This window comes from Tachysurus fulvidraco, chromosome 15 (assembly GCF_022655615.1).
Source record: "Tachysurus fulvidraco isolate hzauxx_2018 chromosome 15, HZAU_PFXX_2.0, whole genome shotgun sequence".
NCBI lineage: Eukaryota > Metazoa > Chordata > Actinopteri > Siluriformes > Bagridae > Tachysurus > Tachysurus fulvidraco.
In genome coordinates, this window is record NC_062532.1 from 10,751,475 (window position 1) to 10,768,392 (window position 16,918).

Here is a 16,918-nt window from a genome sequence, read left to right on the forward strand (position 1 = left end):
AATATCAACAGCACAGGGTTTAGCACAGTGTGAAATGCTTAAATGTAGCACAAACACCACTTTAATTCTTAGACAAATTGTGTGTTAAGTCCACTGGGTGATCTAGTTGGGAGGAGTGTGACAATTGAAGCAAACTGGGGATAAATGGGGAAAAAACCCTGTTACAAAAACCCTCTAGATTTACTGTCCTTGAACTCAGCGTATAGAAGCCTCCAGTAGCTGGCAAAATTCACATCAGCTCTGCTTTTAGCAGCTTATTATTTTCCTGTAGTACACAACCCCCAGAGCCACGTCCACCCTCAATAAAAGCAAAGCTATCAGACAGCTCCAAATTACCGCTCTCTAAGGAACAGTGCCTTCCTGCTCCTCAAACATACGCTGCCACAAGCTAACCATTATCTGGTGTGATCTTCCGTTTCTTTTATTGTCCTCGAGCAGCCTCGTTGTCATTAACTTTTAATACATCTTTTTGTACTCTGGCAGCAAAAAAGCAACAATCAGATTGCAAGGACAAACATAATGTCCTGTTATTTTTGTTTGTGGACTGCTTCCTGTATTATTTTTCTGGGGAAAGCAGCCGTTTTCAGCTGGGTCGGGGGAATGATGGGCAGTAAACAGCCCCTATGCCTCGTCTGCTGCTCAAATGCACAGCTAGTGATTAAAGGTAACGTGCATCTGGTGAGAATAACAAAACATTCAGACTCGTTTGCTTCCAGAGAAGCAGAAAAGCAATATTAGGAGATCTGGGTTTATCAGCATATGTTGTTGTGCTCTCTTGGATAGCTTTAACTTCCTTACTGTATAGTGGGACTTCAGCTGAGCATAAAGGAACCAAGATTGTTTTGAGATGTTTAAAATGTGACAACATCCAATAATATAAAATGTGTTTCAGGATGTACGTAAAGAGAAAGTACACTCAAGTACACACTGAAAGACTTTATTTATTCTCTTTAACCATTTTTATCAGTAGACCGGCTGAATGGGAATCGACTTATTAGACATTTTCAATCAGTATAAACTATTGAACTACAAAATATGTCTGATTTTGTTGTAATATTTATTTTGATTTACTGGATGAACTAATCAGAGATACAGTATGTGATTGAAAGCTGGACAGCACTGGGGGAAGATAAAACTAAAAAAGAAGTATTTTATTCAACAGACATGTTTTTTTATATATATATATAATGTAGGCATGGTAGCATACAATAATAAAGCAGACTACAATGTTAATTGTTTTGTTTTTGATAGCTCAAGTCTATTACATAGTCACATATGGCACTCAGGCTCTTTTTCTGTCTATAATTGCGGTTAGTATTAAGCTAAAAGATCCATTTACACCAACTACTGGACTGGAGAAGAACTGAGTATAAAGCGTTTACATTTAGAAGAACCTCCACATATCTTTGCTTTGGAAGCTAGAGACACAACATCCTGGGAGCAGAGAGGGTTGAAAGCCTTGCTTAGGGGCCCAAAAGTGGCAGTTTGGCAGTCCTGGGGCATGAACTCAGACCTTTCAATCAACAACCACTTGAGGACCACTGGCCATTACAGTGGGTTTCTGCATCTTTACAGTGCACTTAATGTTGCTGAAGAACTACATCGCTTGGTGGAACAATTATTATTATATACTGGAAAATTACTGCATTTTTGTGGCCCTGTGCTTATTTTTATAAAGCATTGCCTTATAGTATTTTACAGATTTATTACATTTTACAGCATTTTGCAGATGTCCTTATCCAGAGTGATTTAAAAGAAGTGCTTTCTGAATTTGATACTCATCCACCAGGTCACTGACTAAGAACACCATCAGAATAAGCACTTTAGTAGGTAGGCCTTTTCACGTCATTTTAAGACAGCCAGTCACTCAGCTGTTTAAACATCTAGAGAAAGTTTATTTCACCTTCCAGGAGCCAGAACATAGAAATGTCTTGTAAGTACCTTCCTTGTACCCTGAGAGACAGTGGGACTCATTGAGCAGTGCTGGAGGATCTGAGGGAGTGGGGTGTGATAAGTGCTTTCAGTTAAAGCACTTTCTGTGCATACTGTATGTTCTGCTTTTCTAAAAGCAATAGATGGTGTGAGGCCATGGTTTACAGTGATATTAGAGCAACTAAGGAAATTTTACTCACTCTGCTCAACATCATGCCTAGCAATGCCCCATAGCTGTTCTAACATCACTGTAAACCATGGTCTCTTTAATGGAAGTACATTTATGGTGTCTGGTGCTAATTAGTTTGTCAATGCTGCATATCTTATATTATTATTATCATTATGAAAAGAATCTTAAACATATGAGATATAAGCTCCAAATAACATTCTGCAAGTTCTAGAGTACAATGCTTCATTAAGATTTCAGACCACCACTGAGACGAGGCCAACCCTGTAAGGATCCTGGGGCATCTAGAGATCTACCGGTTCCAGTTGGATTCCTCTTCATGAAGCTTTCGGCATTTTTCGACATTCAAAGAGAAGATGCCAACTACATGTGGTCTTTGAGGACAACAACCTCCTGATCAATACACAATTGTTAGACTGTACATGACTCATAATAACACTCTGGTGTTTATAACAGTTTATAATCACACCCTTCCATCTAAGAGGGTTTTTCCTCGCCACAGTCACCTCAGTCATCTCAGACTTGCTTATTCAGGATAAATACAAACACATTTAAATATAAGTCTAATATTAATCTTGAACGTTTTATTCCTGTATTTCTTATGTTCTGTAAAGCTGCTTTGAAACTATGTCCATTGTTAAAAATGCTCTACAAATTAAATTGAATAAATTGAACTGAATATGACAGAGTTGAGTTGAGATGGGGCGTGGCCAGACCTGACTTGGATAGCTGGTGATTTAGTAAATGACAAGCTTCAATTGAAGATGAATGTTGAAGGTTTGGAACCTGATCAGTCTGAGCTAAGAGTATCTGAGACCTTGGCCAGACTTCAGGTTTAAAGTGCTGCTGCAACACTCACTTATAATAAGATTTACATATTCATTTATGTCATTTGGCAGACACCTTTATCTAGAGCACCTTACATTTAGCGTATTTATTCACCTGAAGGATCAAGGGTTAAATCAAGTAAAATGTTTATTGTACAATTTATTGTGTGCTGCTGCTCAACAGGGCCCAACCCTCATCGTGTAGCAAGAGAGAGGAAGGGCCCCGATAATATGTTACATGGTCATTTTAAAAAACCTGATTTAAACACAGAATCTGAAGAAAGGAAAACATCATCTACTATTGGCTAGATGGTCAAATCATCTCCTGATCAAAATAATCTTACCCTTACCAAGGTCTGCCTAGAGTTGTTTATGAGCAACTTGTCTCCAGCTCATTCTGACACTAATAAGTTTATACAAACAATCTCTAGTCACAACCAACCTCTAGTTCTGCACACAGGTAGTCAGAACAGCTTCTTTGTAAAAATTTCCATCACAGTTTACAACTATATCTTGATGTGAAAGGCTCATATTCTCACAGCTTTTAAAAAGTTTGTTGGTTGATTTCATGTTTGCTGCACTAAATTGCTTATACATGAAAAGATGCATACATTGGGGTTGAAAATATAGACACGGTAGCACTTCCATGTATAAGCACTTCCTGTTTTTACCAGCATGCATACTAAATTTTCAGTTTTATAACATTTGCTTATGGTGAAAAATTTTTAGGATAAATATTATTCAAGTTAACAGTGCACAGATTACAGTACACAAATGTCAGACAACATGCATCAAACAAGGTGGTACAATTGTGATATGTATTAAAAATGTGTATTAATGATGATACAAAAATGAAATGATAAATTATGATAAATTATTATTATTATTATTATTATTATTATTATTATTATTATTATTATTATTATTATTATTGTTATTATTATTATTGTTATTATTATTATTATTATTGTTGTTGTTGCTGTTGTTGTTATTAATAATAATAACAACAACAGCAACAACAACAATAATAATAATAATAATAATAACAATCGCTGTAAACAAATTATGTTGCCTGAATAATCTTGCAGTTAGCTAATTAGGTGATTTATTACTTCTTCATTTGACAATTTCTTTTGCTTTATTTTGTTTATTTGTTTATATATTTATTTACTTGTTTATTTTATTTGTTTGATTGTTGTGTTTATTTATTTATTTCTCTACATGTATTTGTTTTTTAGATTGTATATTTACACAATAGTTACACTAACAATTGTCTTAAGTTCGGTGCTGCTATTTAAGATAGAAAAAATATATTCTTTAGTAATATTTCAGGAACAAACTTCTAAAATCAGTATCTGATATTTCCTTTTTCCCCTCTGTCATGCAATGGGTTTCGAGTGACACGATATAGCAGTCTGAAGAATTCTAACAGAGATAAATATTCCTCTAAGGTAATCTTGGGGTTTTTTTCTTACTATATACAGTACACACCACATAATCTTTACCACACCTTCATGTATCAGCTTTAAACTGAGTTTTAATATGAACAGTAAGCCGTATTCATATCACCGCTTTCCAAATCCAGACAACGTGAATACAAACCAACCCAATCTAACCCAACAGGACAAAACTCAGGACAGAAGCAGGAACACACAAGACGAGAGATGACGGTGTTTAAAAATATGGTTAATAAGTAAGAAAATTTTAATAAGTAAGATTTAATTTAAGCGCTAAACAAGAACATTACTTTCTCTGTCATCGCCGTTGTCTTACCTGAACACGGGATCGTCACTGGCGGACACATGAAAGCCTGAAGGCTGCACATACACAGTTCATTCACTGTCCCCATTTTGATGCTCTATAAAAGTGTTTGAAGTTTTTTATTGTGAAACACTAAATTAGTCCTCACTCTCGTCTCTATTGCGATGTCCTCTTTGTCTTCTCCAATTTCAAACCGTCAGCAGCTTATGTGTGTGTGAAAGTCAGTGCAGTGGCCATCGTCATAGACTTTCAGAGGGTTACTCCAAGGTTACTCAAAGCTAGTTCCTTCTTCATAAAGTCCTTTTGTCCAAGTGTGTGAAGGCTGTGAGACAGAGCGTGTGGTAATCCTAGTACATCTCTCAGCGATCTGGCAATCACAGCCTTCCTCTCTATCTGTATAGGGAGTTAAACTCAGTTCTCTCTCTCTCTCTCTCTCTCTCTCTGTCTCTCATTCGCTGCTGATTTGCTGAATGACTACACAAGATAAATAATCAACACAAACCTTGTTAGAAAATTAAACACATCATTGTGGTTGTGAAAAAGTCACACAATTAGGTGCAACCCACACAATGTTTTCAGTCTTTTTTCTGAAATTACACAACATGCATGCGGCCGAAGTTACAGCAAACAGTCCCACTCGTTTATCATAACAAGGAAAATGTGGTCAGAAATTTTCCTCCTCTTACCGAAACCTGTCACTGATTTCTTATTTTTTAACTCTCTCAGATCTTGGTATGCATCGCATATTCGATTTCTTTCATGATCTCTTTCCATCAGCACTTTAAGTAGTTAAAGCTCATAAAAATAATAGAAGCGTTCATAAAGATGGCTTTGTTGCTTGGCAACAGGTGGGCGAGTTGCTCATATTTCCTAACACATGTTCAGATCCGCTCTGTAGTTCGCTGACATTTAGGCATATACAGGAGCTTATACTGAAAACACTCACACACACACACACACACACACACACACACACACACACACAGATTTTTGCAGGTATACTGTTGTTACTATATACATTCTATCCATTCTATTCAATTCACATTAAAGTTCTCTATACTATATTTTATTACAAGTTTTTTTACATTTCATTAATTCCATATTTTCATAGATCATTTATTCCTTAGTTTGTTGATGGTTCTTATGGTCCATTGTAAATAAAAGACCTTCCTTTATACACATCCATGCATGTTATAGCACTGTCATTATTATCTATCATTATGTCATGGGAGCAACTAATGCACACTTTACTACCATCATGTCAGCTGTTATTGCACTGAATGGAAAAACGCCAATGTAATTTACACAGAAACGCAGCTCGAGTTCAAGCAGGAACTAACTGTGGATATTAAACGAAGGGAAATAAACACCAAAGTGGTGCTATGGGACGTACAGACCACCTACCCTAAAAAAAAGGAATATACAGTAAAGTAGGTCAGGTTTATTACATATAGTTTAAATGTTTCTAAGAATCATTGCTTATACTAAACTTAATTTAAATAAGTTTCTAATTACTAGATTATACAACACCTATATAGTCCAACACCTTAGCCACTGAGCTACCACCTGATTTTCAGCTCAGGTGCGAGCTTGTGTGATTTTATTCAAATCATGTTGGTTGTTAAGATTGTGTTAAAAATGCTCTTACTTAATTTAATCCGTGGAACCGAAGTATGCATTTGAATTATTCATTGAGCTTTTTTCTGTGTATACTGTACACTGCTCATTTTACTGCTACCTCAGGTAACATCACATAATTGTGTGATGTGTTAATATACTCTACAATAATGAGACAGAGAATGAAGGACCTATTAGTGTTAGTGGTGGTGTGATTGTAAAACCATCATAATATTATGTTGACGTGATATATAAATGGTCAGAGATTGACGTTTTCATGATAGACTAGAACTCACAACAAATAACTAGAAATCACTAGAAATGAATAGGAACCAGTAGGACTGACAAAAAACAATAGTAAGCTCTAGAAATAAATAAAAACACTGAAATCCACTGCTGATTTTGTAAGTTTACCCCTTACAAAGAAGTTCTAGAAAGAAGGTATAGAATTTTAATGCTAGATTTATTTTAACAGAGAAACAGAATATCAACAAAAACATTAAAGAAGGGTTATAAATTCATTTGTATTTGATTGAGGAAAATAAGTATCTGATCCCCTACCAACCAGCAAGAATTCTGACCCCCACAGACCGGTTCTGCACACAAATTCGTCTGGTTCCTTTAGGAAAGTTCTCCTAAACTTAACTCATTATGCGTATAAAAGTCACCTGTCACAGAATTAATCTCTACTATTCAAACTTCTTCAAGTTTCTTTGAAGAAACTTCTTCACTACCATGGGCAAGACCAAAGAGCTGTTAAAGGACATCAGGAACAAGACTGTAGACCTGTACAAGGCTGTAATGGGCTTCAAGGCCATCAGCAAGATGCTTGGTGAGAAAGAGGCGTGCAATAATTCGAAAATGGAAGAAATACAAGATAAGTCATTCACCCTCGCTCTGGAGCTCCATGCAAGATCTCGCCTCATGGGGTAATTCTGAGAATTACACAGGAGGGGCTTTTAAGGGAGCTGGGACCACTGTCACCAAGAAAAACATTGGTAACACAAATCGCCGTAATGGACTGAGATCCTGCAGTGCCCACAATGTCCCCTTGAGGGTTAAGAAGGCACATATACAGACCTGACTAAAGTTTGCCAATGAACACCAGAATGATTCCAAGAAGGCTTGAGAAATGTAATGTGGTCAGATGAGACCAAATTTGAGCTCTTTGGCATTAACTCATTTTGCCATTTCTGGCCAATGCTGAATATGACCCCAGGAACACCATCCCCACTGTCAATCATGGAGGTGCTTTGGGGCTGTTTCTCTGCTAAGGGTACAGGAAGAGTTCACCTTATTCGGGGACATATGAACACGGCCATGTACCATAGAATCTTGAATTAAAACCTCCTGGGCTCAGCAAGAACACTGAAGATAGGTCTTCAAACTTTCTATGGAGTGGATCAAGAAGAAGCACATTAAGATCCTGAAGTGGCCCAGCTAGTCTCTGAACCTTAAGTCTTTAGAAAATCTGTGGAAGGAGCTAAAATTTGAGTTGCCAAGCGAAAGCCTCAAAACCTTCAGGATTTTGAGAGTATCTGTAAAAAGGAGTGGACCAAAATCTACAAGAAATGTCTGACCACTGTGCTCGACAACAAGGGTTTCTCAACCCTCATGTTTTGCTTGAGGACCAAATACTTATTTCACTCAATTAAATAAAAATTCATTTCAACCTTTATGTAATGTTTATTTTCCTGGATTTTTTGTCTCTTTATGTTAGAATAAACATACCATAAAAAATATGGACGGTTCATGTCTTTGTAAGGGATTAAACTTACAAAATCAGCAGAGGATCAAGATGCTATGTTCAGAAGAAAATAGGAGAAAGATGCTTAAGTACAGGCAGAATGAAATAAAAAGTCTGTAAAACACCAGGAAAAAAAGATAAAAGATTCGATCAAAACCCTGCCATGGCACATGCTGCAGCTGCACATCAAGTAAAGAAAAAGGCATCAGAGGACACCATGACCATTTCCCACTGACTCAGCCAGGCTGTCACGCTTCACACGCTGTGTTTTTCGCCTACACTTCCAGTTTTAGTTAACTCTGAAACCCTGAGTGTGTATAGTACTTCCACACTGATATCTGACATCTTGTAGATCTCACAGTGCACTAAATGTGCACTAAAAGCTCAGATCAGCTTCTATTTCTAATGATGAATATACTGATCATGCTGTCAGTCTATATGCCTTAATCTAGTGGTTCTTAAACCTTTATATAAAAAAATTTACTATAATATTTCACCTAAAAACAGCTTGCTAGACTTAATTTAACTTTGATACCAAGCATGATTTAATCACCAAAATCTAAATACGACAGTTACAATTCCCATCAATCACATCCTTGTGAGATTTTACAATATAGTAAATTGTATAAATAGTTAACATTTATTCTATGGGAATTGATCACACTAACTATCATTTAATCCGGTAATTAGAATTATTATTTTAATTATGTTTAGTAAAAAATATGTTCTGCTTTTCCCCACCTGTCCTGAATCATCTCACAAAATGGTATAACGAAATACTCCAAGTTTAAAATGTCTATTTTAGTAAAATATCAAGTTCTAAACCAATAACATCAGACAGAATCAAGTACCAAAAATAAAGAAAATTAAAGTACAGTTGTGTTATCACATGTTGACACAAAACACACATGGGTCTCTCTCCTTTGCCACACTATATCCATCGTGAATCCAGGAGCAAGACAGGCTTCAACATATTTATCACAGTAGATTGGTCCTACTATCTGTCTCCTGGTACTGAATCAAAGTTTGTTTTTTTTCCGTGGTCCATGTCACAAATTTAACATTTGTTTGTTTGTGGGTGCTTTGAGTGTATGAAATTTTTCAGTAAAGAGAAGCATTAATGTAGATAGGCACAAAAAACAAAAACTTTGCATTAACATATAAACATTAAAATTAGGTTGAAAAAACTAATCTTTTTATGTAAACTATACAGTACACAATCTTTTTTTCTTATATCTTACTGACCTTTTTTTTTTGCATTGGACTTAAAGCCATATTGTTTTTATTCCTTACTTTCTACTAACATGACACATTGATTCAATTCAGTTCAATTCTATTTGTCTAGCACTTTTATCAATGGACATCATCACAAAGCAACTTTAGAGGAATATAAAATAGTAATAAAAATGAACAAAATGTTTAAAGCTGTTTCACAACAGTACAGTATACAAGCAAGTGCAACCACAATTTCACCCAAGTGTAAACTGTTGTAGAAAGAACCTTATTTATATTTATATTATTTACTGTCCAGTGTCACCCAAACGAGGATGGGTTTCCGTCTTAGTTTGGATCCTCTCGTTTTCTTCCTTATATCATCTCAGGGAGTTTTTATTAACCAGGCAAACAGGCTAATAAGCGCTCAGAAATAAATATTATACTGCATAATTCGAGTTTGTAATTTCCATCATTGAAATCATTTGAATCTAAAATCCTCACAAACCGCCTGGTTTCACAGACCCTCGTCTTAACCAGGAAGCATTACACATGAATCCTAGTTAGAGTTTAGCCACAAAACTGGCTCAATAAGGAGAAATCCAACATTTTGGTAACATTCTGAAATTGGTTTTGAAGAAAACATGAGCACAGACTAATATGCGGCAAAATAATATCCGTGTATTTATACATCTAGGTGAGATGAACACTTACATTACTCTTTTAACAAATAAGACTTCATTTACAGCCCTAACACCTCTCTAACTCTCTAAACTTGATCTAGGACACCTACTGTACTGAAGCACAGTGATGCTCCAGAGAGTCCTAGCCATGAAATTTTCTGCTCTTTATTTGCAAAAATGTTGCCTCCTGGTGGCCACTAAATGTATTACAAAGAGATCTGCCTAAACATCTGGGATCTTCCAAGTAACTCTTACAGAATTAGGTAAACTCATCAAGGGTGGACAAGCACCTGAAAAAAGGTAAAAAAGCTGCTACTTTTAGTAAACACACACACACACACACACACACACACGCACACACACACACACACACAACCACACACAAACACACACACACACACACACACAATATTTAATTAGTTTTGTTTCTGTCTTGTTATGGTTATATCCTGCATTTGGGTCTGGTGTGCAATGTTTCCCATGACTGTATTATTCAATAACAAGCTCTTTAATTTACTGATAGATTCTCTGATTTTGACCACGTTTTGATATTCGCGATTTCTGATCTTCCCTTGTGGTTAAGAGGTTGGACTAATAATTGGAAGGTTGTGAAATCAAATCCCAGGACCACCGAGCTGCCACTGCTGGACCCTTGAGCATGACCTCTATGGAATAAAAACACTGTCAATAATAATCGTACGTAATTCAAAGCATTTGTGTGTAAATTTTAATTTTGCGGAGTTGGATCCCAAAATTTACGGCCACGACAGTTTACAGATACGCGATTTTGTGTGTTTGTTCAAATACAACTCCAAAATGTACGACTATGACAGTTTACACACAAAACGCTTTCCCAACAACTCTTTTTCACACACGAAAACGGTCTGCGAAACAACTGTCAAAAATACGTCATCACGTTTACAGGCATTACTATCCGAGGGAAGATGAATCGATTCCACGAAATGCGCATGCGCCCCGCCCTCTTTTAAACCACTGGCGCCGAAATGGCGGATCAGCAGCCAAGCGCTCACTCGTCGTCTCGGGTTTTTTCCTTCCAAATTCGGACATTAGGTGCTTAAAGAATACAGCTGTTTAGGAGGTCATCACTGCAGTCTGTAGCGTGATGAGATAGGCCTACATAAAAGACACACACACACACCTAGCCATTTCCTGCTGCACTGACTGCCCATTTGACTTGGACCTTCTTACTTGTGCTGACTGTCCACTGATATTGGACTGGTTCGCCATTTTCTGTTGTCCAACACTTAAGGTGTCGGTCAACATCGACACCAGATTCAGGGCTGAGTGCAAAATGTCACCTAATGGAACCTGATAAACAATAAAATATGACTTTAACACTTAAGCAGTGAACACATATTGTATGACCTGTGTATTCCAGTGCATGTACACAGCTGTTAGTAAGTTAACACTTAAAATTGCTAATTCTTTTATGTAGGCCTATCTCATCACGCTACAGACTGCAGTGATGACCTCCTAAACAGCTGTATTCTTTAAGCACCTAATGTAACCTTACTCTGAGAGCTAATCTTACTTACTATAGTTAACCTATCTCTGTAATATTACTCCTCTCTGATATTAGTGATAACTAACCCATAAACGTGTCCGAATTTGGAAGGAAAAACCAACTTACCTGAGACGATGAGCAGTGTTGTAATGTAACGGAGTAAAAACACTTCGTTACTGTACTTAAGTAGAAATGTCACGTATCTGTACTTTACTTCGCTATTAAAATTTATGTCAACTTTCCTAGATAAAATGTATACTTTTACTCCGTTATATTTCCACTAAGCATCTTCGTTACTACAAAATAGAATCAGAAGAAATGTGTGTGACTGCAATAAGAGAGGTTTGGTGAATCACTACTTCTAGATTGCATTGCACGCTGTACGGAGAAGCACAGGCACGCGCAGAGTGCACGCGCAGTCAGAGCTGGAGGCGTTAATGTATAACGTTAATCGGAAAGCTGCAAATACAGCAACCAAAAGCAGTGAAATTTCACTATTCTTATTACCAGAGTTGTAGCACAAACAAAATATTAATGCAAACAATCCATACAATACTAAATAAAAATAACATTTATTGATCTGGTCTATATTGAATATTTGTTTATTAATGACTGCATTCATTGGACACACTGTTTGTAGAGAATGCACACACATGAACTGATTTGATTCAAGACTGACATCATTACATCATGCATAAAATTTTGGTGTCCACTTTTGCCATTTAATAACACCATAACTTTTGGCTTACTATGTAGTCATATAATATATAATATAAAACTCTTCTTGTTTTAAATTCTTACTGAGGGCTAAAACCCCTAAAGATGAAACCCTAGAACCGTCCCTGATCTTATACCTACCGAAAATCACTGAAATTTTACTTTTACTTCAAATACTTAAGTACATTGAATATCAGAAAATGACTTTTGATACTTAAGTACAGTAAATATCAGATACTTTAAGACTTTTACTTGAGTAGTATTCTAAAAGGTGACTTTCACTTCTACCAAAGTTTTTTTCTAGTATGATACTTGTACTTTTACTCAAGTATTGCTTTCTAATACTTTATACAACACTGACGATGAGTGAGCGCTTGGCTGCTGATCCGCCATTTCGGCGCCAGTGGTTTAAAAGAGGGCGGGGCGCTTGCGCACTTCGTGGAATCGATTCATCTTCCCTCGGATAGTAATGCCTGTGAACGTGATGACGTATTTTTGACAGTTATTTCGCAGACCTTTTTCGTGTGTGAAAAAGAGGTGTTGTGAAAACAAGTGTTTTGTGTGTAAACTGTCATAGTCGTACATTTTGGAGTTGTATTTGAACAAACACACAAAATCGCGTATCTGTAAACTGTCGTGGCCGTAACTTTTGGGATCCAACTGAGCAAAATTAAAATTTACACACAAATGCTTTGAATTACGTACGATTATTATTGACAGTGTTTTTATTCCATAGACCTCAACCATTGCTCATTTGTATTAAAAAAATTAGATAATGTCATTCACTCTGGATAAGGATGTCTGCTACAGTATATACTGTAAACACTGAAGACAGTGTAAAATTATTAATATGCTTTAAGTATTTCAAGTTTATTTGAATTAAAAATAGTTGACATCAACAAATGAGCAACAAATGAGCTAAATTTCAACAGACAGCTCATGCTTTCTAGGGAGACACTGGAGACGCCTCATTTTATACTGTGTCTTTGCGTATTCCAGCCGACTGAAAAAGGTTTTACTGAGGTATAGTGCTAACTTTATTGTCACTGCTGAAGACAAATTGGAACAATTCTTAATAGTTTTTTATTGATGAGCTTGATTGGATGAGGGTGTGTTTAGCAGGCAGTGGTGGCTCAAGTGGTTAAGGCTCTGGGTTGTTGATTGGAAGGGCAATTGAACCTTAACTCTTAATAGCTGCCCCTGTGGTCTGATGCTGTCCTCCTTGGTCGGGATATGCAAAGAAAAGTATTCCACTGTAATGTACATGATGATAATAAAGGCTCGTATCTCCAAGGTTGGGGGTTTGGTTGCTGCTTCTGCCCTGTGTGTAAGTACAAAAATAATAGTAACTGAAACTGGTGTATGGAGTTAAAAAGTGACCTAGTGGGAGATATTGCACAACCATTACTCGATATTATGTCAAATTACTATGAGAGTTAAAGATAATAATCGGACCTAAAAATTACGTGCTAAACTGCTCCCGAGCAAATGACATATTATCCTGATCAGGATAATGATATGAAATAATGATATGATACAATATGATATGAGGGTTTTCCTTTAGGTTGTAAAAATTCTTGCTAACATGAGCCACTAGCTGGTAAACAAGGCCTCCTTGACATCACAGTCTGACTACACCACTGATGCAAACACACACCTACACCCACCTACACAGTAAAGTTATGCAGAAAACATGCACTCAGAAAAAAACTGCTGGCTCTCACATCAATACAAGCTTATTCTCACCTATAATCATTCCTAGAGACTTCTAGGATCTATATCAACACCCAGTTATGGAGGCTGATGGAGCCTCAATAAATTTGCCACTTTTCCTTTTCTTCTGGCTCTGCACAAAATTGTGGCATACTGCAGTCCTGAAAGCTTGTCTCATAATCCTGTGCCTAGACCCAGATTTAAAGCGACACTTAATCCCTTAGCAATTGCTGAACTATTTAAAATACAGATACATAAAACTGGCTAAAAACAACCAATTTTGTATTAACTGTTCCTTCCAAAAAGGATGAGAAAGGTTAGGCTGAGGAAGTGAGACAGCCAGAGAAGAGCATGCTCTCATGGATATGGAGTAAAACTGATTAGAGCTTGAATTTCAGGGCTTAATGTCAATTATAGGATTACATAATGCTGTAATGGAGAGCCATCTCAGTGAGATAGGGGCAGAGAGACCACTGCAGAAACGTTGGAGGGAAAAACGGACACAGGAAGTCAAAGATAGGACGAAGGAGATAAACAGTGTTTGTTGCATTTGTTGAGGTCAGCAAACTTGCAATGTACATAGCATGAAGTATTCAGAGTGAACCTGCGTGTGTTCGGGGATTAACTGCATTTAGTGCACTTGAATCTGACTCCCACTTTTGGAGAGTGTTTTGTGTATTTTGGTGAACCGAAGACCAAAACTGTTGATTAGTATTCATTATAATAAACAGGAAGTTAACATAGCAGTGTTTTGTTAATAAACAAATCAGGGTTTCTGACTGAATCCTTGAAGTAAACGAATCATTTTAGTTCACATCCATGTACAGACTCGTGCATGTATAATACATCTGATATTTTCCTGCTTTTTGAAGTCTGCATTAGTCTAGGGATCAGGCATGCCGCTGGTTAGACCTAAAAAAAAATACACTTTTTACTGAATAAGATTTGGTGTCGAGTCTGAACGAGCACAGCACTGATTCTGTATGTGGCTCCTGTATGTGTCTGAAGGAACTAGTTTGTGAGCAATATACTGTAATTGTACCCTTACTTGTCAGCAGTGAAAGAAATGAAAGAACGAGAAATGCCATTCGTTCAGTTCGGATGCGAGTCTTCAGCTTGAGTGGATCAATGAGAGAAGAAGAGACATGCTATGAAGAGAATGAAGCACTCGAGCACTGGAGAGGTTTTATGTCTGTGCACGATGCATAATCCCAATATATGAATACGTACAGTAACAACTGATGATGGCTGAAAGTTGATTTGCAAATTTCATATATATCAAAGTAAAATAGATCTGCTGCTGTCATTCGAGGTGATAAACATTTGGAGACATTTTATTAACAAGAAAACAACAACATTCTATAAAAATCGAAAAGGATTCTGTTAAAATATTATTGTTATTTTTTGATTTTTGGGGAATTTTTTTCGAAATAATTAAAACGAAATAAACAATAATCTGCATGTGTTTTTCCAAAAAAACATCCAATAACCTGCCACTTTATTAGGAACACTTGTGTGCCTGCTCATTCATGCAGTTATCTAATCATGTAGCAGCAGCACAATTGCATAAGATCAAAGAGACACAGTTGTCTGTTAATGTTCACAACAAACATCAGAACTACGGGGAATATAAGTGTGATCTCTGTGATTTTAGGCCAGGGCATGGTTGTTGATGCCAGATGGATTAGTGTGAGTATTTCAGAAACTGTTGATCTCCGGAGGTTTTTACACGTTTTTAGTGTTTGCACAGAATGGTGTGAAAAATTCTGGTCCTAGCTGACAGAAAAGCTACAAACTTTGAATCTTGAGGCAGAGTGTCTACAAAAACATACAGACTACATGGGTTACACTCTTGAGAGCCAAGAACATGTATCTTAGACTACAGTGGGCAAAAGCTCACTGAAGCTGGAGAATGGACTTAATGGACTTACAGACTTAAATTGCCATGTGTTCAAAGATCAGGCTGGTTGTGGAGCAGTTATTTTTGGCACTCTTTGCAATTGCACCTCTTAATACCATGGGTGTACGGCTAACAAACGTGCAGCAATTGTGTCATACAATCATGTCAAAATGTTTCCAACACCTTGTAGATTTCATCAATTTTGACAAGTAACACCGCATTTTGAGCATTACACCGTGTATGATTATATAAAATTTGAATTTGAAGATTAAAAATTCACAATGTTTTGATTCTTCCTGGACAAATGATCTTTCTCTTTTCCAAAGAGCGTCCAAATTACCGTTGTCATCATATTAAGATCACGCAAAATCACAAATCAAATTTTAGATCCATTAACATGCAGAAATCTTTAAGACACTATGAGAGATGATCTCCTGCAATGGACTACTGCAGCCACAGTCTCTATTCTGAGATGCGCTATTCTGAGATGCATCATGCACTTTGCAATCTGACCAATGAATAATTAAAAGATCTTTCCATCTTTAAAATAGCAGAGCAATGCAGTTTGGGCAATATGACAGACTGAGCATTTTCAGTAAAATATTTTATACCATGAACCACTGTGGATTTTAACAGTAAAAAATTATGGATCAAGAGTCAACTGAAGAGCGTAAAGGTTGTGGCAAAACGACTCTGCGACGGAGTTACACAAAGTTCTAGGCCACAGGTTCTGAAAGCTGGTTTTGGAGTACCCTATGTCTTGCTCATGTTAATGATTTCCCTGCTCTCAGGAAGTGCTGTTGATTAGTTAAATAAGATATATCGAAAGCAAGAAAAACACTGAAAACAAAAAGGTGCAAGATGGAGAGGTACTCCAAGACCAGGACCTGATTTAAGAACCTATATTAAAAAAAAGGATCATGGTTATAGAACTTGATTATGAAACAGGACCAGGGTTGGGCACGGTCTTGAGGAAAAGCCTCGACGCAGCATCAGTTCAGTTAATAATTAACACCTCCGGTCTTTTCTAACCTCCATGAAGAGATTAGACATGTTCTCTCCTCCGAAACTTGGCGCGCGCCTCGAGCACTTCGTAC

The 16,918-nt window shown here is 36.9% G+C and overlaps 1 protein-coding gene across 2 annotated transcripts in view; it reads right to left on the reverse strand.

Annotated features, from left to right (window-relative positions):
• Nucleotides 1-16,918, reverse strand: part of cyth1a (cytohesin 1a) — a 67,749-nt gene that overhangs the window by 50,653 nt on the left and 178 nt on the right. Inside the window, exon 1 of one of the 2 annotated variants that reach the window (XM_027141734.2) lies at nucleotides 4,720-4,947. The exons of the other annotated variant lie outside the window; for it this stretch is intronic. Within the exon in view, the coding sequence (XP_026997535.1) occupies nucleotides 4,720-4,795 (76 nt within the window). The 5' untranslated portion in view covers nucleotides 4,796-4,947. Of the gene's footprint in view, nucleotides 1-4,719; nucleotides 4,948-16,918 lie in introns of those variants that run through there. 2 annotated transcript variants of the gene reach the window in all.